Source organism: Stegodyphus dumicola, chromosome X2 (assembly GCF_044657685.1).
Source record: "Stegodyphus dumicola isolate Sdum_Otavi_A_Nest chromosome X2, ASM4465768v1".
Lineage (NCBI taxonomy): Eukaryota > Metazoa > Arthropoda > Arachnida > Araneae > Eresidae > Stegodyphus > Stegodyphus dumicola.
Window position 1 is genome coordinate 35,946,279 of NC_140781.1, and position 27,969 is coordinate 35,974,247.

General features: G+C 33.5%; 1 protein-coding gene across 2 annotated transcripts in view; it reads left to right on the top strand.

The window, feature by feature from the left end:
- The window catches only part of LOC118182207 (1-acylglycerol-3-phosphate O-acyltransferase ABHD5-like), a 41,373-nt gene extending 34,739 nt beyond the window's left edge, over positions 1-6,634 (top strand). For both annotated transcript variants that reach the window (XM_035351525.2, XM_035351524.2), the window contains exons 6-7: positions 957-1,143; positions 5,739-6,634. In XM_035351525.2, the coding sequence (XP_035207416.1) occupies positions 957-1,143; positions 5,739-5,942 (391 nt within the window). In that variant the 3' untranslated portion in view covers positions 5,943-6,634. The remainder of the gene's footprint in view (positions 1-956; positions 1,144-5,738) is intronic.
- Positions 6,635-27,969: the final 21,335 nt, after the last annotated feature.

Genomic DNA, 27,969 nt, shown 5'->3' on the forward strand with positions numbered 1-27,969 from the left:
AAGGTGTCAGTTTGCTATAGGAAAAGTACCTTCAATATGGAGTATGATCGCCTCTAGAAGCAATACAGCACATACAGAGAAGTGTGATGCTTTCAATTTTGCATTCTATCAGTTCCATAGGAAGCGAGAGCCATTGCTCTTGCAAAGCGAAGCGTGACAAGGGTCTGAGGGGGGCGTATTGAGAGCAGCTAGACGTCTCTGTAAAGCATCCCAAACATGCTCGATTGGATTCAAGTCCAGGGATCGAGCTGGCCACTCCATGCACATAATTGTTTCCTGTTGAAGATAATCATCTACAATGCCAGCCCTGTTAAAGCCTTCTATGCACAGTTGATGTTGGCACCAACCTTCCAGTGTCTGCAGCAAGGGAGGATCTAAGAAGAAACTGAGTAGTGGTTCTATTCCTGTGCTGCACATAATGTCAAATATCAGTCATCGACGCTCATCGTAGCAGTTGGCTGACCTTGGCTGAACCTCCTAGATACCGAATCTGGTTTGAAATTGCCTCCAAAGTCTGTAAACCACAGAAGGACTCACATTTTAGCCATCTGGGCACCTCTGTTTGACTTTGTCCTTCCTCTAGTCTCCCAATGGCTCTCCATCATAGTTCTGCAGGCAAGTGATGCCTGGAGGTCATTGTAATGAATTGGCTCTCTCAGATTTCTGATGTCACTATCACAGTGAAATATGTGGGCTTGCTCTCATAAGTGAACTTTTATGCTCCTTGCAGAGGATGTATTCTGAGCGCAGTGCCACTAATTTGCATATTGCAGTTGTACTCAGCTACTCTTACTTGACAACATATTCAAATTTTACACGGTTTGGCTTATTTTTGAGGGAGTTATTGCTATTTTTGTGATTGTTTTCTTAATTTATGATAACCAGTGTAGTTGCTATTGTAATTTCCTTACATTGTAAGTCTGTAATATAAACTATGTATGATTTAATTTTTTAAGTGGAGAATCTGCATTTAAAGCAATGACTGCACACTTTGGATGGGCCAAACGTCCAATGCTTAAAAGAATATCTCAGTTGAAACAAGATATCCCTATTACTTTCATATACGGATCTCGCTCGTGGATTGATAGTAACTCTGGTCTTCAAACGAGTGAACTTCGTAAAAACTCATATGTGGAAATCAAAGTAAGATTTACTTTCTTAAGTATGCTTTTTTATAGCTGCTTTATCAATTTTATTTAGAACTGGTTTTGTTCTTATGTAAATTCATCTTTTCACTTGATAAATGAAAATACAGCATGTATTGAGAAATTGTGTGAACTAATACTTTGAATATAGCAGGTACTGAAAACAATTATGAAATAATAATGACATCTGATAGTCTATCAATATTTGCAATTTTATTCATATTTATGCTTAGGTTTGTGTATAAAAATGTAAATAACAATAAATTTATTCATAAAATAATTAAAAGTATAGATGTGTTATATGTTGAAAATGGTCTCTCTCGCAACTGTTTATATAAAAAGTCAGGCTAAATATATTTTGCGTAATCTAGGAGTCTTACGAAAGCTGATGAAGAAGAGAACAAAACAAACAAGAACAAAAGAGAAAGGCAGATGCTAAGAAAACATAGCTTTAGGCTGATTATGTAACTATAGAATGGTGATTTGCTAATAAGTTTCCAATGAAGAGTTTTGGTATTTATTCATAACTAATCAGGCTGTAACAGTTTTCAGCTTTCAACAAATCCATTGTCCAGAAGCACAATACTCTTTTTGAAATAAATTTGCTTAAAAGCAAATCACATTAAAATTAAAAATCACATTAAAAGCAAATCACATTAAAATTAAAAAGGTTAATCTTACCTTAAGAAAAGTGCATTTGCATATATCATGGTTTGCTTTCAGTCTGATATTTCACATACAGCAGATAATGTAAACATAGCTTATTTTGGTTTATAATTTATTGGTTTAGTTTGGTTATAATCATTTTGCTACTTGTTGCACTGTACTTGAAAAAGGTGTAGTGAACTATTTTTAATGAGAAAGAAACATTTTATCAGAGTAAAGTTTAACTTCTCAAATCTTTTATGATTTTGCTTTCTGCCCTTTTATTTTAACAAAAACTTCATTCATTTTGTTACATTTTGTTTCCTTTATTTTTCTTGCAGTCTGCCCTGTTCAAACTAAAAAGCTAAATATATGTATTAAAAAACTACTTTGAATATTTTCTTCATAATCCGTATATTGGTCTAACCTTTACTCTATGATGAAAGGGAAGTTGTGTAGTATTCTTCTGAATTGCTTTTATGTAGCAGTTTCTGACTGGTAATAATTGACTTTATGATGAAGCTTTTATAAACTTTAAACAAGTTTGTATGTACCTGTGCCTTTTATGTACCTTAAATTCTTTTCACTAACCTATTATCATCGTGATTTATTCAGTTCAGTATTTAAAATACTGAAATGAAGGATTTGACCCAAGTATTTTGAGCATTATAAAAATATTGTTGCTTATTAAGTTTTTACAACTATTAACTGCTTAATAGCTTGTTAGGAAATAAAATTACAAAAAAAGCAGCATTCCAGGAACAAAGTTTTCTTTGTGAAGTTGGATCATTTTAATATTCATATTGAATATGTATCTGTGTATTCATATTCATATTGAATATGAATTTAAAATATGTATCTGTGTAATTTGTATCTTTCAACCTTTTTTTTTTATTGTTTCCAATTTGGGGAGTATAAAATGTCGTATAAATGTGTAAGTGTACGTATAAAATTAATGAGTATGCATGCACTTAAACATAAAATATATAAGTTTGATGGGTGTAAAACTCTATGAAAAGGTACTGTCAGATGATATATAATAAGCAAAATTTGAAAAATTTTACATTTTTTTCATCAAATAGTTTTTTTTTTTTTTTTTTTTTTTTTTTTGGAGTGTATTCCCCCTTCTTTAGTATAATGCATAAAAACATTAAATAGCATCTCTGGTTGTTTCTTATCCCTGGTGTCTTTAATTAAATTGTAATCTTGCAAAAATGGAACTCTGTTTTTTTTTTTTTTTTTTTTTTTTTTTTTTTTAATTAAGTCTTACTTTCAGATTTTTTTACAGTATTCTAATTTATATATTAAAAAGCTAGTTGTATTTTCATGGTTACAATAATTTCTTGTTGAAGTCTGAAAAAAATCTTTCAACAAAATCATAAAAACCTCTTCAGTAATTAAAAATCAAATTCATGTATAAATATGCACAGTTTTTGCCCGTGAAAACTATCTCTGCCTAAAAAAGAAAGACTTAAGATTCAGAAGAAAAAAAAGAAACATGCATTTAAAAAAAAGTTTGTTACCTCTGGCTTTTTGACATCCACCAGTTTGCTGAAGTTCGGATGTATTATCTGCTGCTGCATTCTGACAATCTATATGAGAACTTCGGACTCGTCCTAATCATCACGTAAAAAAGTTAGAAGCATCCTGATCTGTAGTGTAGAATAAGAAACAAAACATTTAAAATTTGTGACAGAGAAGCTCCTGGGAATAAATAGTTAAATATAATAAATAAACAAAGAGGATACTATATTTAATGTATGGTAGTCAGTCAGTAGTAGAAATACAATGTATTGTCAAACAATATAAATCTGCAAAAATCAAAGATGTAAAACGATTCTGTTTCCACTGCCATTTAATAACTAGTTTTTTTAGGTTTTATATAATTTTGTTTGGCAGTTTCCCTGTGTCATTATTAAATTTTCACAAACTAATCATCATATATACTGTAGCAGATCCATTAAAAATATCAGTTTTGGTTAGAAAAGAATAGCTATCCATTCCACATAATTTTTTTTCTTACTTAAATCTGACCCCTTTCAGAGCAGAGTTTCCGTTTGTTGGGAAAGTCTTGGAATGTCAGGGAAATAAATTATTATGCTTGTGGAAAGTGTAAAACCTTATCCAAAATGTCAGGAAAAATCAGAATATTTCAGAGAGAGGGAGGTTAAAAAAATTTACAAAATCTTCTCAAATAATGAAAAGCTCATTTTTATTTTGTAACAAATAAATAAAAATTCTTCCTCTTAGAAAGAAGTTAAGATGTTGTAAACTTTATATATTTTTCCATTTAGAAAGTATTTTGCTCTTCTCAGTTCTAGTGCAATTTCATGTCTGACTGTCTTCTCTGTCTGTTATGAGTTACTGTTTATCCTTCTCTTTAGAAATGTAACATTTCAGGCACTGCTGTCATTAGAAGTGTAATTGCCTTTAAAAATAAGTAGTGTAATATAGAAATTACCACATTCTGTAATTCTACCTAATAATAAATAACTTAAAATTGAACACAATTTTCATTGCAGTGTAAATGGTATTTTCCAGTTTTGTTTTGAAACATTATTGAAATGAGAATTACGATTAATGTTATGCCATTCTTTTGCAGAATAAAGATGTCCACCCCCCTCTTTCTAAAAATCAACTTACTTATTTTGCATGGCTTTGGTGCATATATTCTGTATATTTTCTTTCATACAGTGTGTGTGTGTGTATGTGTAATTATGCAATAAAATAATAGTACTTCAAAACATGTCATGTCTCTCCGAAAGTTATTTCCCCTGAAAATATTATCATTGTTATACATTATTAAAAATAATGTCCAGATATGCAGAACTGTGGACTAGATTGTAATTTAAATTTAATATTTCAGGTGCTGGTTTAAATCATACCCGTTGTATTATGTGTAACAAATCTTGTTCGTGCTTCTGATGTGTTAGGCATTTCTTTGCAATAATAAATAATAATAATGTGTAATAATAAATAACAGCTGAAACTAATTAGGTTTCTCACTGCAGAATTTTATTTGGTAGGGGGAAGAGGGATTAATTAATATTGAGACTGCTTTTGCCAGAGCATAAATTTCTGTCATGTATTTGTTTCTTTTTTTTTAACATTAAAAAATTACTGATGTAGATTTTTTACACTGTTTAAAATATTTGTATTTAAATTTATCATATTTTGTTGTCCAAAATAAAGTTCTGATGATCAAGGCCTAATGCTGGTATAAGGAACATTAAGATAAAATATTTATTGGTGATCAGAACTTGTCATGCTAAAATTAAAAATGATAATGTGAAAACGTTATTGTGCCAGACAGTCAAAGCTGTAAATTAAAAATTTAAATATTCTAGAGCATGAAGATAACTGAGCATTAACTACCATCTTTAGAATAGTTTCCATGAAAATATACTTTTTAAAATTTCACTAACTAGCATTAAATCTGAACAAACAAATATCTTTTCATTACGTACATTGCTAACCTAATCACTGCTACAGGAAACTGAAAGAAGTTTGCATGAGATTTGTTAAGAATCAGATGTAGCCTTTTTCATAGGATTTTAACGAACTTTAATCAAACTCTTGTACTTCTGAATATTCTGCAACTTGTTTTAAGATTATTGAATTTATGTGCTTTTGAAGTTAGATAAGTCGGAAACAAGATGAAGCAAACAGCAATAAAATTAACTTGTTAGTACATAGCTCTTTTTCATATATTTTTTATAATAAGCATTGTAAACTTTAGAGCATTGCAAGTTATTTTCCATGAATTAATGATGTTTTACATATGAAATATTGTCTCAGTAGCGCTTGTACATAATATGTATAAATTAGGTAACTTTCATCTTTTTTTTCCCAATTTATAGAAACGAGTGACTATAAAACAGCATTTTATTTTTAATTGGAAGTTCTAATTTAATAAATTTAATTTCCCTCCCCTCTCATCCTTTTCAGATGATTCAAGGTGCTGGACATCATGTGTATGCTGATAGACCTGAGGTATTCAATAAGTTGGTTTGTGATATATGCAGAAATCATGACTCTAGTGTATGGAAACAGTTGTCTTCCATTGTTGTAAATCAACAGAATCTTAATGAAACTAATAATGAGAATTCAGATGAAGAAGCGGGCCGATCATCAGAACAACAATACAATTAGCTTTTATATATTTTGCCTAAAATTTCCCTTTTTGTAATCTGTGCTCTGTGATCAGACATTTTGAGAGCTTCTTCAGAATTTATGTTTTTAGTTTTCCCAATGCATTTGTCTGTTTGTTATAAGATTTTGAAACATTTGTAATCATGTAACAAGCATATGTAACTTATAGAATACTTGCATTGCATAATATACTAATTGGTTTCATTGTGTGTATATATATTTATTATATATATATGTATTGTAATTCTCCTGCAGTGTTAAAGTTCCTTTTGTTTGTAGTATGCTTTTTACTTGTTAAGTTTGATTGTCTGTAGAACAAAAATGTATGAAACTAAGTATCTTAGTAATGTTGTAAAATGTCTGTGCATTGTGGATGAAATTTTTATGTACATTGTTAATTCTCAGTTGTATATAGCTGTTTTAAAATTGTCTTTTTATCCATTTTAACTCCAGTTATTTATTAGCTATTTAATTATTAAAGACAATGCTGTTTTCCTTAAGTTTGTATTTTATCCATCAAAGTTTGTTAATCCATTTATTTTTCATATGGGTTATTTAATCTAAATTATGTTTCACTGAGTCAGACAATTCTAAAATGCAGTATAAAAATTCATGACAACTGTTTAAAAGGTAACATCTTGTAGTTTTAGTTACTGAATAAAACTGGAATTAAAAAGTCCTTTCTTGTACAATCGTGAGAAATTATGTTTTATTTATAAGTTTGCTATCTAGTGATTTGTAAAAGATGTTATGATGACTTTACTTTAAGACTAATGAATAAATGCTGGTATGATTTTCTAAGTACTAATTGAAAATTAACACATTAAATATAAAAACACAACTGCTGAGTATGTATTGCTAACTAATAAATTAAATAACTTTTGGGAAAAGTTAAATCTAAAAAACCCAGTAATTGTTAAGTACCATATTTACACATGTATTTGTCTCCCTTTTTTTACAAATTTTACCATTTAAAAATTCAGAGGGGGGGGGGAATTATGCAAGTAATTTAATATCTGAATGATGCAGTTGCAGTAAGATCATAAAAAGTATAATTTGTTCATGGATAAATTACTGGTAACTATCACAAAATTATTTAAAAGAAGCCTTTATTTTAGTATGATTACTTAGTAATAGTAACATTATCATGACATGACAAAATATCTTCATTTCTGCTTCTTGTATCTTGAATCTCTCCTGCTGTTATTTTAGTCCACTGCTATTCTGTAGGCCTCAAATCAAATTAGTATTCAAATTGTTACTAGATCTGCTGTTTGTGTTATTTGCTATTGCTGTTTGTGTCGTCTATTATTGCTTTACCAATCAGATCCCAGACTGTAAATTCACAAATAAATCAATCAGTTAGTATGATGAAAACAGTCACTATGTTGGAGAATCCATTTCAAAATTTAGGGAAGCTCATTTTCTGAATGCCTTGAAGGGGAAAATTGTATGAATACTTAAAGAGTTTCAGAATCTTTTACTTAAAGCTGAGGGAGAAAATATGCAAGTAAATATGGCATATCTATGTGTTTTAAAACCCTGATGTAGTCCATCTATTTTGTCTTATAATACTGGTGTTAAGTTCCCTTTAGTAATGCTGAATAGAAGTAGTAAAACCAGAAAATTGTGATTATACATTTTTCATATTTTTTTTAACATTTCTGATAAATTTTAACTATTCTTTTAGTAATAAGAGAAATTTGCCAGTTTATTGACTTTTTTTAACACAACAATGCAAATAACATTCAATATCAGATAAGAAAAGTGCTTTCTAAGTTTTACAACTCTTGAAAGATATCCAGCAGCAAAATGTGAAAAAGTAATTTTTGATGTTACCCCTCACTCAAGTTGTCACAACGTTGAGTGGGGACTAAAGTGCAGAAGGTTAAAACTCATTGTTATGCAGCATGCAAACTATTATTCTATACCAACTACACCTCTCAGCCAGTTATTTCATATGAAACCTCTCAACGAGACATTAGTTTGACCACTATTTTAAGTGCCCCTGTGACATGCATATATGCTTTACCCTCACAAACATCCAAGACTTCTATGGGATTTGAAACTTGACCTCAATGATAAGGCAGCAAACAGCACTAACCACTCTGCTGATCAGGGTGGGGTGTAAATATTTGTAAAAATTCATCACATTTTAAATCTTTTTAAAATTCGTAACATTGCAAATGTTTATGAAAAGCGTCTGTAAGATCTGTTATAGATTATATGGATAAGGTGTATTATTAATTACATTGATTACAGATATTTAACTAAATGTGATAAGACGGGCATATAATGATGTTGAATCTCCAGCGTTTGTTAAGCAATTCATAATTTTAACTTGAAAGATTACATAATTGTATGTCACTAGCTTTGAAGCCATATTCCATTGGATGGTTGGATTAATTCTCCATGAAGCTGTTTTCTATCTGTACTTAATTTTTAAAATTTAATTATTAGAGTAAGATCTATTTATGTAATATAATCCGTGTTCATCAGTAGCCAAGAATAATACTTTTTATGGTACTTCTTTTTTCAGGTTTCATTGCATGAGAAAGGGCATTGTCATTATAAAAATAATGTGATCAGTAATAACATATTAATTTTTTATTTCATATTGATTTTGTCTAACATAGTATCAGAGGCAGATAATTATACTGCATGTAAAATTCAATAACAAATAATGGATTTTACTCCTTCAATGATAGGCAGATGAATATTTTTTCAGGTTCTGTGAAATGAAAGATATCTGGAGTATACTATACATTTTGTTAAAGCCATATCATGCATATTTGGTGCCTTTCAGATTGTTTACTTTCCACACCTTTGCATCAGTATTAGGTTTTCATCCTCCAAACGTTTTAGCCCAAATGCCATCAGCCAAGAAGGGCTATTACTCACAAAATGGGATTTTGTTTTGAATTGCTAGAAAAGTCTTGAATCGCTTTTCAAATTGTTGCCCCCGAATGTTATCGCCTTGTATTATATTTAAAGAAATTAAAGAATGCCTGAACGTACGTTGCTTGCATTGTGAAAAGACAATGGTACCTAGAGCCATTATCTCCAGCAGGTGAGACTGTCTATTATAAATTCAAAATATATTCTGTTTTTAAATATTTTCATTCCAAAGTGGCACGGTAAATAAAAAAGAAAATGTCCATTTAGGCATAATATAAAATCTGAAAACTTTCAGATTTTTTTTTCACCTCCCTTTTTTATTAAATGCAGAAAAAGGTAATTATTTTTATTGTCTCTTAATAAATTAAAAAATTAAGATGTGCAAAAAAGTAATTAATGAACATATTAAAAAAGAATCATGTAAAAAGTAAATTGCATTCATAAAAATAACATTAACAGTATGCATACATAGAATTAAAAAGGGCATTTAGCACAGCAGAGAACATCTCTATCTTGGAATGCATGAAATTCCACATGAATTCACTTAAATAAAGAGTCTGAATCTGGCCAACTAAACCCCTTTGGCATTTTAAAATATCCTACATGCCCTCAGCAGATGGATATGACACATATAAAATTGCCAGATCAGAGAAATTAAGAACGATTTCCTGTGAAATGTTCCAAATTCCAGACAATGAAATTAATCACATATAAAAAACAAATCTATGATTAAATGGAAAATGTGTGAGCGATAATTGTAAGGACAGCTTTTGCTACAAGACAAGCCAGACTGCTGAGGCTTGGTATGATGGAATTAAAAAAAATTCCTAAGTGCTCTCCCTAATCGAAAAGAACAAAGTTAGCTGTATATTTAGGTTCCATCAAACATGCTGAAGTAGCAAGAGATTCTAGTTGCGTCATTTCATTCTGTCAAATTGTTTTTCTTTTCTTACATGTTTTCTGCCGTGAAATACACGTTTGGAGAATAAATTAATAAACATAATATTATATCAGTTGTTAAGTTTACTATAAATCTCTGAAGTATTTAAGAAATTTTTTTTTGAGAGCAGAGCTTTGCCAGTACTGACCAAATTTCAGTAGACTCATTCATAAAATTTTAATTTTAATTAATTATGCTTCTCTGTAGGTTAGTTATTAAAGAATATTAATATTTTTTATACTACTAAAGGATATGTGATTTTTGTCAAGCGGCTGTTCCCATTATTTGACTATATCAGTGGATGACTAATTGTTTAAATTAAAGTATGAATGAAGTGTTTGTTATCTTGGCTAGATTTGTTATTCTATGATATGCATTTCTTCACAAAACTGGTTTCAACTTATTATATATATATTAACTCAATCAGAACTATAAATTGGTAATTGTAAAAGCATTCTCCTTTAGTTAAGGAATCTCATAGCAGCTGCCAATATGTTGCATAAATTTCAGTCCTGCGAGCCCTGACAGTGGCCTGTCAGTTACAACTGACAAATGCTGGTAGTTCATCCTGACTTCTAAGCCAGGCGAACGGATTTGCGACATGAGTGTTTCAAATGGTTTTCCCCACGTGTAACAAGAATACAAAGCAGTATCCCTGAGAAAGTCCTCCATGAAGGCATGCCTTCTCTAAGATAATTATTGTGCACTTTTCATTATATAAATAACCCATAACTTCTGGTCCTGCTGCAAACATTTTGGCCAAGTTGATCCTTCTTGATACCCCCATTGCTCAGCAGATGATAAACTAAACCAAAGAAAAAGGAAACATCTATCAGGGTCTAAATCTAAATAAAACAATCGAAGAGAACTTTTCACAGTGAGATACCATTTTGTATTTCAAGACTGAGTTGCCAGCTCTCCTGCTTTTTGCAAGACTTCAAATTTTTCATCTGATCTCCTAGAAAATGCAAAATAGCCTGGTTTGTAGTTTATCTGGATTTAGACTGTTTCATAGGCATTAGTTTAGCAGTTTCATAACTGTTGATCACTAAATAGCAGAGGAAAAGAAATTCCCATTAAGGAAATACTGAAAACACGTTCTTAAAAAATTGCTGAAGATTTTATCACATTTTCATCTGTTCATGCAAATTAAAACTATAAAATTCTTTTATTTCTATACTCACTTTTTTGACTAATTTATTTGACTTAATCTGTTTTTATCCATTATAGAGAGATATAAAGCAGTTTTTGAAGACTTAACTAATGTTTAATTGACAAATATTAGTGTTTAATTTTACTTAAAATCTTGAAATGGTGCATAATTAAGTTTATGCACTTTAATTATTAATTTTTTTTATCACATTTCAAAATTTAGAATGATGACTTTTAAGTTAGTATATTTATTTCAGAAATGAATGATCCTTAAATGACCTTAAGTCAGATTCATAAATTTAGAGTTTGAAATTACATTGCTACATAGCCTGAAAACATCTTTTCATATTTCTAAGTTAATAGCTATATTAAAGTATTAATATTTGCAGCTCAAATGTATTAAATATTTGAATGTTACAACTCCAGAAATTTTTAAAATTTTCCAAGAAATTCTGTGAAAGAATTTAACTAGAACATTTTAGCAACTTCTAAAGCAAAGCAACTTTTAAAATTCTTATTTTAGCTTCTGTTATTTTTCGGATGGTAGCATGCATGACAAATCTGTGAGACAATATTTTTGGGAGTTAAAATATTTAGGGTTTTTATTTTAATTAACCAGTTATCATGATTTAGACGTTTACTGTCGCTTTTTCTTTTTTCCACAGCATAATGCAAGTTGAGCTTGCACGAGGCCAAATTAATAAGTTGTTGCTAGCTCAGATACGATTTGTAGCCTACGGCCTTGTATTACAATTGCTGATATTTGATTGTCCATGCCAATTAGCGTATTTTAAATTTTAGCCTACCGTTATTTAAGTAATTTCGTCATAAGTGCTGGCCAAGTTGTAAACACCTGTTCTTTAGTTTTAATAAAAGTTCTTAAGCTTAGCTATTATTTAATTAATTAATGTAATAATAACTAAGTCTTTTACGCTCTTTTCAAGTCTCGGTTGTTATTCTAGACTGCGATAATTCGCTGTCTATCTAAAGATTTATTACAGTTTATGATTGCTAAAAAGGCCAAACTTTATAAAATTATCAACAAATCGTGTTTCCAAGCATTCCGTAGCTTATAATCATTAGATTCACCCCGAAATTGAGTCGAATCTCCTAAGTAAAATGAAGTGCTTCCAAAGTCCGAAAGTTTTGGTTGATTTTAAAATTCTAGGGTGTTGAAGGCGACTCAAAATTTCTATAGTTCCTTCGCAGTTATATAGTTAAACGATTTATTTAAACTCGGTTAGTTCTGTGATTTTATTAGGAAGCTTTAAAAAAAAAAAAAAAAAAAAAAAAAAAAAAAAATCAGTTTACATTTATATTAACTAGTGTCCAATAAATTTTCGATATTTTATTGCTTTAGAATGTGTGGTCTTGTTTTAAAATGCATCTTATCATTTGTTGTGTGAAGTTGTACATGTTTCACCTGAATAGAATTTTAATTAGATGAAATTTTAAATTGGTTCTTAGTACTTCGTTTTGCAGAAACTTTCATCTTCGTTAACCTGTGAAATTTATACACTGTTACTACCAAACTGTTTCTTTTCCTTCAGTGAATACTTATTTTTATTATTTTATTTCTTTGAAAAATTGACTTCAATAATGTAATTTGAGTGTTAAATATCGTACACTACATGTATGTGCCACAATTTTTTTTATTTTCAAAAGACTTATTTTGGGAGCACTTCACAAACTATAATTGTGATAACTGAACAATTTCTCTCGTACTAATAAAAATTTCACTCATTTTATTACTCCGCAACTAATTGGAAGTTCTTAAGGTTTTATTTAGTTTTTCATTTAAGACTTTATAATGAAAGAATTATTTCATTTCATCACTCTACTAAACTCGCTTGCAAAATTAAGAGAATTTGCAAATTATGTCTATTTTTACGAAAAGTATTGGGCCAAAGATACTAATTATGCCACCGAAGAATTATGCAAATATTCAGAGTCGAATACGTACGCGTACACCTGCGTGTCTGCAGAGTTGCGATTGTGGAGCGGATATAAGCGGACGAGAGGTTTTCGGCGATTTGTGTGCTCGTACTCCTTCACGAAATTTGCTGTGTTTCTCTCAAGAGTTGGGTAAGTTTTGTAAGGTTTCAAATAAAGTTAGTATCCACGAACGTTTTTGAACTTTCTTGAGTATTCATATAGCGACTGTCGGTAAACTAGAGGTAGGCCAATCACAACCGCAGGTGGATACCGAGCTCAATGTTAAGTGCGGTGTCGTCTGCAGTTTGTGGAAACAGTTCCAGGACATTGGATCCCTGTCAAAAAGACCTGGAGATGGTTGGCTAAGATCAAGAACTAGGAATGAGGATCATTATTTGGCATTTTCAGCGCGGAACACAGTACAGCTACAGCTTCACAAATCTCACTTGAGTTGTATGCTGCCAATGTAAGAGTTTCACGGTCTACTGTTGCCCAAAGGCTTCGTGAGATAGGGCTGTGTGCCAGAAGACCCGATGTTTGCGTCCCGCCTCATTGCAGCACGCAAGAGATCACGTGTAATATGGTGCAGACAACATGCGCCTTGGTCCAAACTTCAGTGCAGCCGCGTCTTTTAACAGATGACTAAAGATTCATCCTTGACACTGATTCTCAGCGTACCCGTGTCTATAGAGAGTGCGGAACACGAACCATTCCTCCGTCATTCAAAGGCATTACGGCGGTGGAGGTATAATGGTGTCAGCAAGTTATAATGTTTCTGATTATAGAAGACAGGTCATCTAACGCATTTGACGCATTACCACCGTCCTAAATGATGAACACCCACCGAAATTCAAGCTGAGGATCTGCACAATGTTACTGACGAATTCGCACTGCTCTAAATGATAAACACCGGCTGTAATGCTAGTTGAGGAGCTACACTATGTTTCTGGTTATTGAAGAGAGGGTAATTAATACAATACACGCATTCTCACTGTTCTAGATGATTAACATCCGCCGAAATGCAATTTTAAGGTGTTCCACAATGTATCTGACAAATTCGCAGTGCTCTAAATGATAAACACGAATTATGTTATACGGGATTATGTTATACGACTGTACACCTTTGCATGTGTTTTGTAAATGTTCCCTGACTGCTATGAAGTATAGAAAGAAAATCTCTACCATCCCATTTCTGTACTTCATAGCAGTCGGGAACCAGCCTTATGTTCCACTTTTCAAGACCGCTATTTGAAGTCGTGTGTGTGTGTGTGATTATGGCAAAGCCTCGAGGGCTATCTACCTAAGAGGAGGAATGCCTTCGTGGAAAACTTTCTAAGGGAAACTGGCTCGTATACACGTTACACATTGGGAAAACCATGAAAACGCCCATGCAGCCAGCCCGTTCGCGGGATTCGAACCTCGGACCGAACTAAAAGCGACTTTACCGCTCGGCCGCTGGTGGGCCCTATTTGATGTCGAGCCCGCCAAGTGGGGCCGCCTGAAAGCCGCATTTGGCCTCTTTAATGGACGACAGCGCTCGTCAACGTAAGGCTTAGCTGATCGATTATTACCCAAGTTTTCTGACCTTAATCCTATACAGCATGTCAGGGACACTCTTGAGATGGCAATTTCGACTCGCCATTCCCCCTCCGAGAACCATCCCGGATATTAACAGTGCCTTGTCGAAGACTCGGATTGACTGCCACAGAGACTCTGGATGCTCCTCACAACTGTCTCCTGTCCAGTATACCATCACGCTGCGTGACCTGCTTGGCTGTGGCACGGAACCATACCCTACATTAGACCCATTCTCAGTTCGATATCTCAATGTAGATTTTGCAAAAACCGCGTTTTTGGAGACATTTTAGGCTTAAAGTTCGAAATGTAGATCAAAAATTTAGATGGTAATATGGCACCATGGAGTTTCTCGCCAAAAATATTTGGCGAGAAACTTTTTTTGAAAGAAATTTGTCGCCAAGCGAGGGCGTATATAAGAGTAGTTCCAAAGATATTAATTTAAGCTTTATGTCCTTTAGATGCGATAGATGGCGCCACCGGGGCGGTGGCGTTATCTTTTACATGAAAAGGTCGTATGAGACTTGTTTGATCAAAACAGACAACTCTAAGGCGTTTGAAATGGTGAAGGTTCAAGTAAAGCTTCCCAGGCTTGGAAAAATTAACTTTTGTGCAATATATAACCTTCCAGACAAGCAATTTACGGATGATATCCTTGATGAATTGCTTCTCAGCCAAGAACCCTGTATAATCGGGGGTGATTGGAACTCGAAATATGTGGACTGGGGCTTTCACAGTACAAACAGAAATTGCAAGGTAATTCATAACTATGTGTATAATCACCCAGTTTATTTATTTATCCCTGAAGAAGCCACTTACTGCCCAAGCATTCCAGGCCGGCGTCATTATATTCTGGACTTTTTCCTCTCAACGGATAACATCCGTATTTCACTTGAGGTGCTTGCTGATCTTCCATCAGATCACGTTCCTGTTATAGCTAGAATAGGTGCACCTCCCAAGACAAATCCAACTCCAAAAAAATAGTGGACTGGAACCTATTTCACAATATCGCTAGTACATCGAAATTCAGTTTATGCACTCTTAACACTAAACCAGACATTGACGCTGCAGTAAACATTTTTACCATAAACAATTTACAATAAACATTTTTTTACTTCAGGAATTCCTAAAATGCAACTACAGAAATGGCGAACAATTATCTGGACGGCACACTTCCTGCACGTATCAGAGCGGTTATTACTCAACAGAACAGACTTCGCAAACAGTACAGTAAGGATTGGAATCCGGCTATTAAGACGGACATAAATAGACTCACAAGGCAGATTAAAGCTCTCTAAGCACATCAACTCGAAAAAGGCGCCTGGAAGTGGTAAAATTACGAACAGAATGATGAAGAACCTGCCCCACTGTCTAATTATCAGAAGCTGACTAGCATCTACAATGCTTGTTTGACGCATTCATATTTGCCAACCCCGTGGAAGCATGCAAGTATTTTTCTGATACAAAAACCAGCAAGCCTCCCGATGAACCGGCCAGTTACAGACCAATTAGCCTCCTGCCGACACTGGGAAAGATTCTTGAAAGAATCATTTTCAATAGAATTAAACCTTTCCTCGATATTCTGGCGAATGAACAACATGGCTTTCGAAGAGGACTATCCACTTCTCATCAGTTAGTCAGAATCACTGAATATACTAGAGCGGCTTTACATAACAAAAATAGTGCAGGTATCCTCATGCTAGACGTGGCAAAAGCATTTGATCGCGTCTGGCATAGAGGACTTATTTTTAATCTCATCAATATGAATTTTCGTCGGAAAATTATTCTCATCCTCAGCTCATTTTTGAATTCCCGAACCTTTCAGTGCGGCAAAGAGATTCCAGTTCAAATGCACATCAAATTTACGCTGGTGTTTCACAAGGAAGTATCCTTGGACCAATATTTTATATTTTGTACGTAAATGACTTCCCAAAATTTAGTCCAGACCCTAATATTATGTTAACATGCTACGCGGATGACACCGCCATCACAGCGAAGTCCAGATGACGAAACCACGCCTTGGTAAAGATTCAGGAGATTATTCCTAATATTGAAGCATGGTGTCAACGATGGAAAATTCAGATCAACCCGGAGAAGTCAAAAGTTTTAGTTATCAGAAAATTCAAGATCACAGACCCCCCCCCTCACCTGTAATGTTACGCTCTTCGGGAAAACAGTCCCTACTGTAAGTACGGCAAAATACTAGGAGTCATTTTAAATCGATCGCTTACCTGGAATGCACACATAAACAGTGTGTGTGGAAAAGCGTACAGCATTGTGAAAAAGCTTTACCCACTACTTTCTAAGACTCTGGATTAAACCTTGCACGCAAAAGAAGGCTTTACACTGCAATTGTCAGGCCTGTTATCACATATGCCTCCCCGGCCTGGGCAAGTGCTAAGGCAAGTGAAATTCACCGGCTGCAAATTCTGCATAATACGAGTAAGATCCTGAGAACCATCACGAACGCCCCATACTATATTAGAAATGAAGATTTACTTCGCGACATTCATACTGATTATATCAAAGACTACTTATCCAAAATAAATGGAAACTTTTTCAGGAACTTGTATCGAGTTCCAGTCAGATTATTGGTACCCAGCTCATTTTGTGCATCTGTAACCTTAGTTGTGTAACTATTGTGAATATCGAGAAGTATCGTGCCTAAATTCATGACAGCGTGTAACATTCTTCGCAAAGCATCGTCTACGAGATAAATTTACCGGAGGAAAACAAAACTTACTGACAGGCCTAGCGCTATGTTTTTTGCCTTTACAATCTTTATGGTTCCTAAATTCTGCCTCCCAAAATTTTAAAATATTTCCACTCGGTGTTGCCGCACAGTTTGCACTGGCTCTGGCTCCGACCCTGCTTACTGACTGAGCATTAGAAACGTTAAATAATGACTGTAAAATGGAACTCACAAAGGACGATGTAAATATTGCTTGACGGACTAACTGTAATAATAAAACGAGAATGCATTGATTATTTGTTAAAAAACAAAGCTAGCTCAGCGTAATTTATAATCGTATAAAGCGTCATTTTGCACAAAAAAGGATTTTCCTCCTTTGCTCCTCTTTTGAAGGATTAAGTAATTATTTTTAGATATTGTGAGCAAAGTTGTTTTGTCAAAACTAAGACAACGAGCTTGTATTTATTTAAATGTAATGTGATGTATGTGTGTAAATGCCAGTTAGACCATTAATTTTGCAATATCTGGTATTATATCAAATCGGAAGAGAAACATGCCAATATAAAATTTTTAATTAGCTCAAACAAGCAATCTTAGATTAGATTAAATTTTGAATAAAACTATGGATTTCAAGAGCAGTCAAACATAAGTTCCTCTTCTTTAGCTGAAGAAAAAAGAAATTGATATACATATTCAAAAGTAAAGTTAATAAATAAGTATTATTAACTTTTTAAACGTTATAAATGCTTGCAGTAATGACATCTTCTGTTCTAAATTAAAGCTGCTTTTTTAAGCTGTTTTTTCAAATGTAAAATGTTTATTTCTTTGCTGCTAATTGCTTTTTTGCAGTCAGTATCAACATGATATGGCATCTCTCCTCAGTTCCTGCTTCGGAGGCTGGGGAGGCTAGCCCTTCTGATATAAGTTCTGAGGTGTAAATACAAAAGAACTTTTCGGAAGTTTCTGGCCAAGGGATACAAAACATAATCCTTAACGTCATCTTTTGATGGAAAAGTAAACAAAAAAGAACTAAATGGTCAAGTTCTTTGGAGGTATAAGGCAGAGAAGAATTAGAATCTAACTAAAAGAGAAAGACTTTTTAATGAATGCAAAAATCATCCAGGGAGTTGAATTCGCTGACGGATTACGTTTCTTGAATAATTTTAGCGAGAAAGAACTGAAAAGTGTAGTGTTTTAACCAACAATGATGTATAACGGATGATTTATGAATTTCTTTTTTTCCGAACATAAGCTTCATGCTCTTTGATGTGAAATTTTGATCAGGCTTAGCTTACATAATACACATTAGTGATGAAATTAGATTTAAAAGGCCAAGGAACAGTTATGTATCTTGAGATTAAAAGCAAACAGTATAGCAGGATTTGCTAAGAGAACTTTAGTTAACTTTATTTATTACCGTCAAATTCAGCAAATGTATCATCAACACATTGGAGCTGAACTGAAAAATTTAACATTTTTAACAATTTGGGTTTATGGTCCTAGGTTTTAAGTTGTTGAATATGTCCTGAAATATAATTAGTTAATTATAATTCTTGTTTATAATAACAATATCATATAATAATAATAATACACATTATAATTATAAGTATAATAATATTATATATTATTAATTATATATTATAATTATGGGTTAAATCTAGTTAATTATAATTATGTTAAGTATAATTTAGCTATAATTTGCCTTATAATAAGTAAGTTATAAGCTATTTCTTTTAATTTACCCAGGGCTTAATTTCTAAAATTAGAAGTGCCGGAGCCCTGCGGAAGACCGTCAGGAAAGGGGAAGAAGATGAAATAAATAAATAAAATTATTAATAATTTTAAAATTTAAATAACTAATCATTAAAATAATTAATGGTTAAAGTACTTAAAATTAAAATTTAATAAAATGTTAAGAGATAAATTAAAATTTAATAAGTGATTTAAAAAATAATCTTATTATTAAAATTTTGGATATCAAATTTCTAATGAAATTGTTGTTCAGTTACATAAAACAAGCGCCGTCTTATTTAGGGCTCCGGTATGCTCCAGCTAGAATTTTGATTTATCCCCAAAACTAAGAAGTATCGGAGCCGGGCTCCGGTGGACTCCGGCGCAATTTAAGCTCTGAATTTACCTGAATCCAAAAAATAATTTTTCAAAAGTTCGAAACTGAACTTTTGAAAAATTAATGTCTTTGTCTTTGGAAAGTTCGAAACTGAACTTTGGAAAATATCTCGTTTATTTTTCATATCTCCATTTTATTTGTCAGATCAAAACATCTACCACTTCTTTAACTTCCACTGTGAAAATTATTTTCTGAAAAATGAGTTCTTTTATTTATTGATTTTGATTATCTAATTTATTAAACTTTCTTTTTCATTTCTCTTCAGATTCTACTGGTATTACAAAGTGCAACAATTGGAAATTTTTTGCAAGGTACCAACCGTTAGATTTTAGATAGAAAATAAATTTGAATTTTTTCCTTTTTGTTATTTTTATTATTATTGTTATGGTTGTTGTTGTTCATGTATGTTTAGATAAATATTTAGATAAATATTTATTAAGAGAAACTTAAAATTTATTTAACAATATATTTATTTTGTTAAAAAACTTCATTTAAAAAAAGTACTTTTGGCCCGTCAGCTGCTTTTAGATCATGCATTGGTCCCGCATGTAATTTGAGTTTAAGACCACTGTCTTGGTGGAAGATTTTCAAAGAGCACCTGCTTCGTATTAATTTATTGTATTTATTAAGGCTAGCGTTATCTGCCTGAGGGGAGAGATGTCTTCGCGGAGGAATTTCTTTGAGAAACTGTTTCGTATTCATATTACACATGCAGAAATTTATGAAAACTCCCATGTGGTCAACCCACTCGGAGGATTTGAACTTAAATCGAAATACTGGTATTCAGTGTTATTAACCAATCGGCTGCTGGAAGACAAATAAGTACAACACGTAATAAATAATAGTAAGAAAATGAATACAAATTAGGGCTTTGATTACAATTATTTCCTAAGAACCTTACTTTTTTACAACAACCGAGTACTACCGACTATTTTTCAACAAAGATTTTATTTTAATAAAGATTATTAACATAGAAAAACGTTAATTTTTATTATAGTAATTCTTTTCAAAGCAAAGTTTATTTAATCCAACCGCTATATTGTCCGATGTTAGGGATATTTGATTTCACTGTCATCAGTATTGGTGTAAATCGAAGTTTTTGCAGTCTTTAACATCTTAAGAATTAGTAAGAAGGGTTTGTTTTAATTCTTCTACAACCAAATTCAGAAACTGAAACGTTCTTTTTAATTTCCTTGACACTAGACAATTCATTTTATTGATGCATGGTACAGAATAAGAAGCTCAGTAATTTTAACTATTTCAGAAATAACCATAAATAAAAGAACTGCGCAATTCTGAGAGAAATGAAATATGATTGCTGAAGGATGAGAACTTAAAGAATGTGTCATGTTCAACGCAAAATCTATAAGGAAAATGGATCAAGAAACTGATAATGAGATTTATTTCACTTTCAGAAACATAATTTAACCTCCTGATGCAATTTCAATGGATTTTAACGCATTAATGTGTTGCTAAAATAAACTCTTTATTAAGTGAGCGCCACGTCAGTAAAAATTATATTCATGGTTTTTAGAAAGCATGCGAAAAGCCTTTACATTTGTTATTACACAATAATCCAAGAATATTTTCTGCAAAGTTGTATACAGTAAATCTGGTTTAAGAATTTTCTTGCGCTTGAGAAGTTTATTTCACGAAGCCCCAAATGTTTTCCTGTTTCGATAAAGTTTCTCTCATAAAATGTTGTTGTGCCAAAGCTGAGTTGTCCGATCTAATCAGAACAAGCCTAAGATCGTGGCGAGGAATGCGAGACTACTTTTGTCGTTGGCATACGCCTTAACCACCAATACGATTCCGGCCAATTCCGCCCCAATTTTTAGAAGCAGAGCATCCCGGGAGACGAGTCCAAAAGTCTCTCACCCCTCTTCCCCTAATAGAGAGGATTTTTAGCAAATCACTGGAGCACTTTTGGCTCGCTATATACTGCTGGCCACCATAAATGTAATATCCTGAAGGAAGCAAGCAAACAACATGAAATTTACAGCATGCATTAGCGGAGGTAAGATATGCAAATGATTAGAATTTCAGCGCAGACGCACATCACGCGCGCTTGTGGCGCCACTTCAAAGCGCTATTTAAGGCTTGGAGTTTTCGATGATTTCAAGTTCGGCAATTGTTTTTTTTTTTTTTTTTTTTTTTTTTTTTTTTTTTTTTTTATATAATTTTTTAAAGGTTAATATTTAGTAGTAAACAGCGATCATCGTTTTATCAAGTATCCGAGTTCGACAGAGGAAGGATAGTGGCCTATCGAGAGTATGGATTATCTTTCAGGGAAATCGGTAGTCGTGTTGGACGAAACCAAACAACTGTAATGCGGATATGTGACCGTTGGATGCAGGAGGGTACGACGGACCGACGTGTTCGATCGCATCCACCTCAGTGCACCACTTCACGTGATGACAGGAACATTGTGCGCATGGCAGTGACGGATCGCTCAGTCACATCACGAACCATAGAACAGCACATTCAGTCTGTAACGCATCATCCAGTGTCTGTGCGTAACATTCGACGGCATTTACACCAGAGTGGTCTGTCCGCAAGACGTCCATTGCTTCGTCTATCCTTGACGCAGAACCACAGACGTCTCCGCCGGCAATGGTGCGATGAAAGAAGGATGTGGACGGCAGAATGGAATGAAATTGTCTTTACTGACGAGTCACGCTTCTGTCTGCAACACCAGGATGGTCGGATTCGAGTCTGGAGACACCGTGTCTTTCTTGATGCTGAATCGCTGCGTTATGCACCGCCACACTGGTCCTGTACCGGATATTATGGTATGAGGCGGTATTGGACATCACTCTCGCACTCCTCTAGTACGCACTGCCGGTACTTTAAACAGCCAGGGCTACATCTTCGGGGTGTTGGAGCCAGTTGTCCTTCCTTACTTTCATGGCTTGCCCATAGCGATATTTCAACAGGATAATGCGCTACCACACGTGGCACTCATTGTCCAAGTGTTCTTCGTTAATCGCCAGATTGAAGTGCTTCCCTGGCCGGCTCGATCTCCGGATCTTTCGCCGATAGGAAACACGTGGTCCATGGTTGCTGAACGATTGACCCAGATTACATCCCAAGCTGCCACACCAGATCAACTTTGGCAACGTGGGGAAGCTGCTTGGTCTGCTGTACCCCAAGAACACATCCAAAGTCTCTTTGAATGAATGCCGAGGCGTGTGCAGCGCTGATCTCCAACAATGGCGGATACTCTGGTTACTGATTCTGGAAGGAACAACACTTCACAGAAGTCTATAAGTTTAATCATTTGATACTTGGTCAACATGTTATCTACTAAATAAATTTTGTTGTGATATCTCTTGTCTTTCTTGGTGTTGCAATTTGGGTGGCCAGCACTGTATTTTGAGTGCCGAAATGCTGCACAGCCATTGTACATTTATAAACATGCATTCCATCTTCGGTATTCGAATCCGGTGCACCATTACGGCAGTCAGCGTCACCAACCGCTATACCATCATCTTATAAAACATTTTATTTTGAAAGATTTTCCCACCTAAAAATTTGCAGTAATACTTAGAAAGAGCAAAAAATTTTTTTAAAAAACTTTTTCCTTCTTAGAGGAAAAAAATTAAATTCTAATTAAATTTTTTTTTAAGGTTTTAAATTCATTTTTATTCAATATGCTTATTTCCCCAGTTTGAACTACAGAAGCCATGGTCAGAAACGGAAGTTATGAGTTTTGTTTTTAGAAAAATAGTGGTGATTTTTATTCTGCTTTTTTTTTATGCTTCTCCGTTGACCACATATCACTTGCTTTCACCATAATGGTTTCCATGATCCCTAGGTGAATTAATCATTTTAGGTGAAACGGCCATTAAATTTCGGCCCATCTTCTTTCATCTTTCGTTTAAAATTTGTAATATGGGGAGAAGGAATCCGTTCAGAACAAAAAAACGAAAGCCACCCTTTACTATCTGTATAATAAGGGTGTCGTCAATTACTGAGGCTTCGGATAATTGTTTCAGAAAAATTAATTAATTAATGTTTTTAATTATTGAATGATATGTGAAAATGTTAAGAAATGTATAAAATGTGTAGCTGAATTTGTTCTGTTTTGCATATTTAAATAAAATTTAACGAGTTAAACTGTAAATTAACATAAAGGAATTAAGTTTTAAAATAAACTGAAAATAAAATTTCATTAGAATTACCTAAAATGAATTTAAAAATAAAAATAAATGAATTTCATTTCCAAATAATTAGTAAAGCTATAAATTTATCATTATATTATTAGTAAGCTATTTTGTAAATTAACGATAAATTTGAAAAAAAAATGTTCCTGTTTAATAAATTTTTTAATTTCTGTCGCTTGAAAACTTCCGAAGCAGGTTCTGTGTTATATTGAAATAAATTTTAAAAAAGTGTTTTTAAAAGTTAGAGTTAGAACCTTATTCTAAAGATTTAAAAAAAATATTGTAAATTTGAAGATTATGAAAGGAAGAATACAGAGGATTTCAGAGTTCTCAATAAAGCAATTTTTAAGCGCACTTTTAATTTTAATCATCATCAAACCTGTTCCACATGAAAATGATGTAAATAAATAAATTATCCAAAGTCAATGTTTGAAAATAGAAACGGGCGTCTCTAAGAGAACGAACACTTTTTTAAAAAAATTTATCAAATGCTAGCCTGTTGGCCACTGGATCATTAGGCTGCATGATCTCTAATATTTTTCCACAAAATTTTGCTCTTAATCTGTACTGTCTTTTCAACTTATAACAACCAAAAAAGTATCTGTTGCATTTTGAAAAATGTTTACTCGACTAATGTATTAATAAAACGTAATGAATTGGAATTTTGCATTTGTATTAAAAGAAGCAAAAAATTACCTGCTTATGTTTATAAGGTATTTTCTCCCTCCTTTCCGCATGCCTTCATGGTGTAATTGGAAGCACACTCGACGCGTATTCGGGAGGTCCAATGTTCGAATGCCGGCGAAGGCACAATTTTCAAGCTCCAGCATCGATATAACGTAATGACTCTGTGGCAGTTTTACTAATCCAAAAGTTGTAACTATCTTGGTTGTTCAGTTTGTATGTAATAGGCGATGAAAGGCTCAGTTAAAAACATAACAACAAATAAATTTATTTACGTGAATACTGAAATAGAGCGTAAATTGTGCCTTTAATTATTAGGGCCGGCGACTCCCTTACAAACATTCTTACTCATAGTTAAGCACATCTCATTATTACAAATTCTAATCCTGCACTGAAGAAACAGGCGGGGTTACAGCGCCCTCTATAAGCGTTTCTTAACAGACTCTATACGTTGATCATCAAACAACTAATGTAAGACTAAATAAAACCTGCAGAGGAAAATAATTTTAGATATGTTAAGATTCAGTTTCGAATAAATAAATAATAATGTGCATTAATTAAGCATATGAATAATATGCATTAATTGAATATGTATCACGTATTTTTACCATGTGGTAGAAATTTTCGAATTATATTCTTTGGGGAAGAAGTTTACTTAACTAAAATTCAAATATTAAGTTCTCCATTATATTAAATTTAGTATAGTTAATTAGTATTTAATATTAATGTATAATTTGATTGCCTCTTATGCTAATGCATTCTTCTTTCCTCTTCGCAAGAATTTTTGTGTCGTTGAGAATATTATCTCCTAATTCTAAAACTTTCAAAATATTTGGCTAATTCTAAACTATTCAAAATATTTGGCTATGAGCGTTTCATAAAGAACTGTGAAAAAAAAAAGCAAAATATCAAAATCTGTTAAATGACACTAATTAATTCATTATCTTATTTACTAAGATGGCATTTTACTGTGGTGGCACTAAAGACGAATGAATTTCATTGCCTCCTGTCAGCAAGTAAAGAAAACAAGACGTTGCACTGCTTTTGTGTCCACTGCCTATGTATAAAAACTGATTAAGTCTAGTTTCACAGGTAAAAATTAACCTTATTTATTAATTTTAATTATTCATAACTCACTGAATTTTGCAGGCAAAGGCATGTGTCCTTTTGCATTTAACATCGTAAAACGTAGTCAAAATTTTTCCAGTTGCGCTTTTTGCTTAACGGAAACAATGAAACAAGTTAAATTATATATACTTTTATAATCATCCTATTTATCGACTACGACTAATCGCCCCGTGATGAAACTGTGCTAGTAAATTTCTTTGCCTTATCAGGTTCAATGTTCCTTCTAACCTTCTTCGGGAACATACAAGGACCTGACTCGGAACAGAGAGCTTACTAAAGCTATGTTCATTAATTGTGGTAAGTAGACAGGATACAGACGAAGGGTATACAAAAACCTTTATTTTTCTCTATATACAATAACTTCCGTACTTCGGAATACACTGACCCACCACTCGGGGTCTAACGTAAAATTCTAAAAAACAAAACTAAACTCTAATTTAACTTTAGAATAATACACGTGGAAGATTGGCCTTATAATAACAGGAAGCGTATGTAGCACAGAGACTGTGAACACTACAATACGTTCAATTTATCAAGAGGATTAAAACCTCTGGCCTGGAAGGCGAACAGCAACTGCGTAACTTCTAAGGTAAGCGGCCTGCGTTGACTTACTGCTTCCTCTCCTTCGCTTGGCAAAAAGGCCACACTTAAATACTTGGCGTTCGCCAGACAAACTTTGCATAAAAACCTTCACGCTTATAATTCTGGCCGGAAGTAGAAAATAAGAAGTTATAGTAAAGATTTAAAATAAAATAAACGTTAGTAAAACTTAAGATCCTTACATACTTCCCGCCAGAGTTAATTAGTTTGAAACTGAGGTCTAAAACGACCTTGTTGAAAACTTTTAGCTCTAGAATCTAACGCGAGGCCAACCTTTTACAAACACAACTTCCCTAGAAACTAGAAATTTAAAAGAAAGAAATTTGTTACAATATCAGCTCCCAGGATATACAACAATCTTTTTTTCATCTGTACTGCATCTAACCAGGAGCTTTATTCAATTCTGGTTCCTTCCAGAGATCTGGAAGGAAAACTAGTTTAATGAAATGTTACACAATGACATTGCAAATAACATATAGAATATACTTCTCTTAACATTCTTATTTCATTCATGACTATTTTAATTATCTCTCCCCGTGCTCTCTGACATGTGTTGTAAAAGAACACCAAACACGAATGTGTTTCTGTCTACGTGTGCCACACTTCCTCCTACAATCAAAACACTAACGTGTTAAAATTCAACATAACGAGACCTCTTAACACACCCTACTTTCAACTCTAAACCCTGAGGTACTATTCTAAAAGTGGCTAACTCTAAAGTGTAGCGTCAGAGAGCCTAACTACATCATTCAACCTTTACCACATATTCGCCATGATTTAATCTTTACAGTCACACGAATAACAAATTTTAACATTACTTTCACTTTTACCATATCACGGTATTTCTTAACATTTAAAATAACAGTTCACATGTATATAAGAACATATCAACATGCCGTTAATTTTACACATTTGAAAACATACATTAGTAGTACATTGTTAACTTCTATTCTTTTCAAAGCAGGTGCCAATTCTTTCTACATTGAAATAATACTACATTTCAAAAAGTCTTTCAGACTAAAACTTCCTTCTTGCTAGACTGTTTTAAATAAAATTTATACAATAACTTTTTACAATATTTAAGTCTTTACACAACGCTATTATATATCAACTTTAGTTTTACGCACGAGAAATTTAAAAACATAATACGAAAATCGGTCACAACTCATTTCTCGCCCTTTTGGCGATAAAGGTAGACCTCGCATGAGGTAAAACTTCTTGAAATCTGCCACTTGCAGTAAGAATGAAAGATTAACTTAAGTTTGCAAAGTAACATAAAATTTTACTTATCTTTGTAATATTCGGACATCCTTTTCTGGGCCCAGTCTTTAAAGGTACCGCAGATAGTAGCTTGGTTTATCCTCCTTCTTGTACGGGCTCGCCCTTCAGTGCTTTCCTCTAGAAGCTTCCTTTTCTCACCAGTACGGCCACCCTTGAATACTTTCCTTTTCTCCTCTGCTTGTGGTCTTTGCCGTTTGATGGCAGCTGGTCTTGGCGGAACCGGGAAACTTCTGTCGTGATCCTGCTTGGACCTCGTTGTTGGCCGTTCAAATTTTTCTTGTACTTTTTCCTCCGCCGCTGATGGCCCTTCCGCAGTTCGGCGACTTTTGCTGCGGAGAGTTCTGTCGGATCAGTAGATCTTCCGTTTTAAAGCCGGGTTATAGTTGCCGTCATTTCTCCCGGTCCTCTTCACATACGTCGTCCTTCTCCCTTCTTCATTCTGGGGGTGTTCGTGAACTCTGTTTTCTGGACGGTGGAACGGCTTCTTTTTCTTGTTACCTTCCATTTTTCTGCGGGGCAATTTTCTTTTCACTTGCTTCTGTCTCTCATTGGCTTACCCTTGTACTTGTCGTTTTTTCACCTCTGGAACTTGTACCTGCGGTGTCTGCCGTGCCGGATCCTGCAAAAGATCTGAAAATATTTGCATTTTATTACGATCGAAGTAGGGCTTGATTTGATCAATGTTTGCGGAACAGGTTTCACCATTTCTGGCTTTTAACACTACAACAGCGTGAGTTATTTTTTCTATAACATATGGTCCTTCAAATCGTGGAAAAAATTTGGCAGTTTTATCTTCTGGTGCTGAAGAAAGTGAATGCTTAATTTTTAAAACTTCATCCCCTACTTTA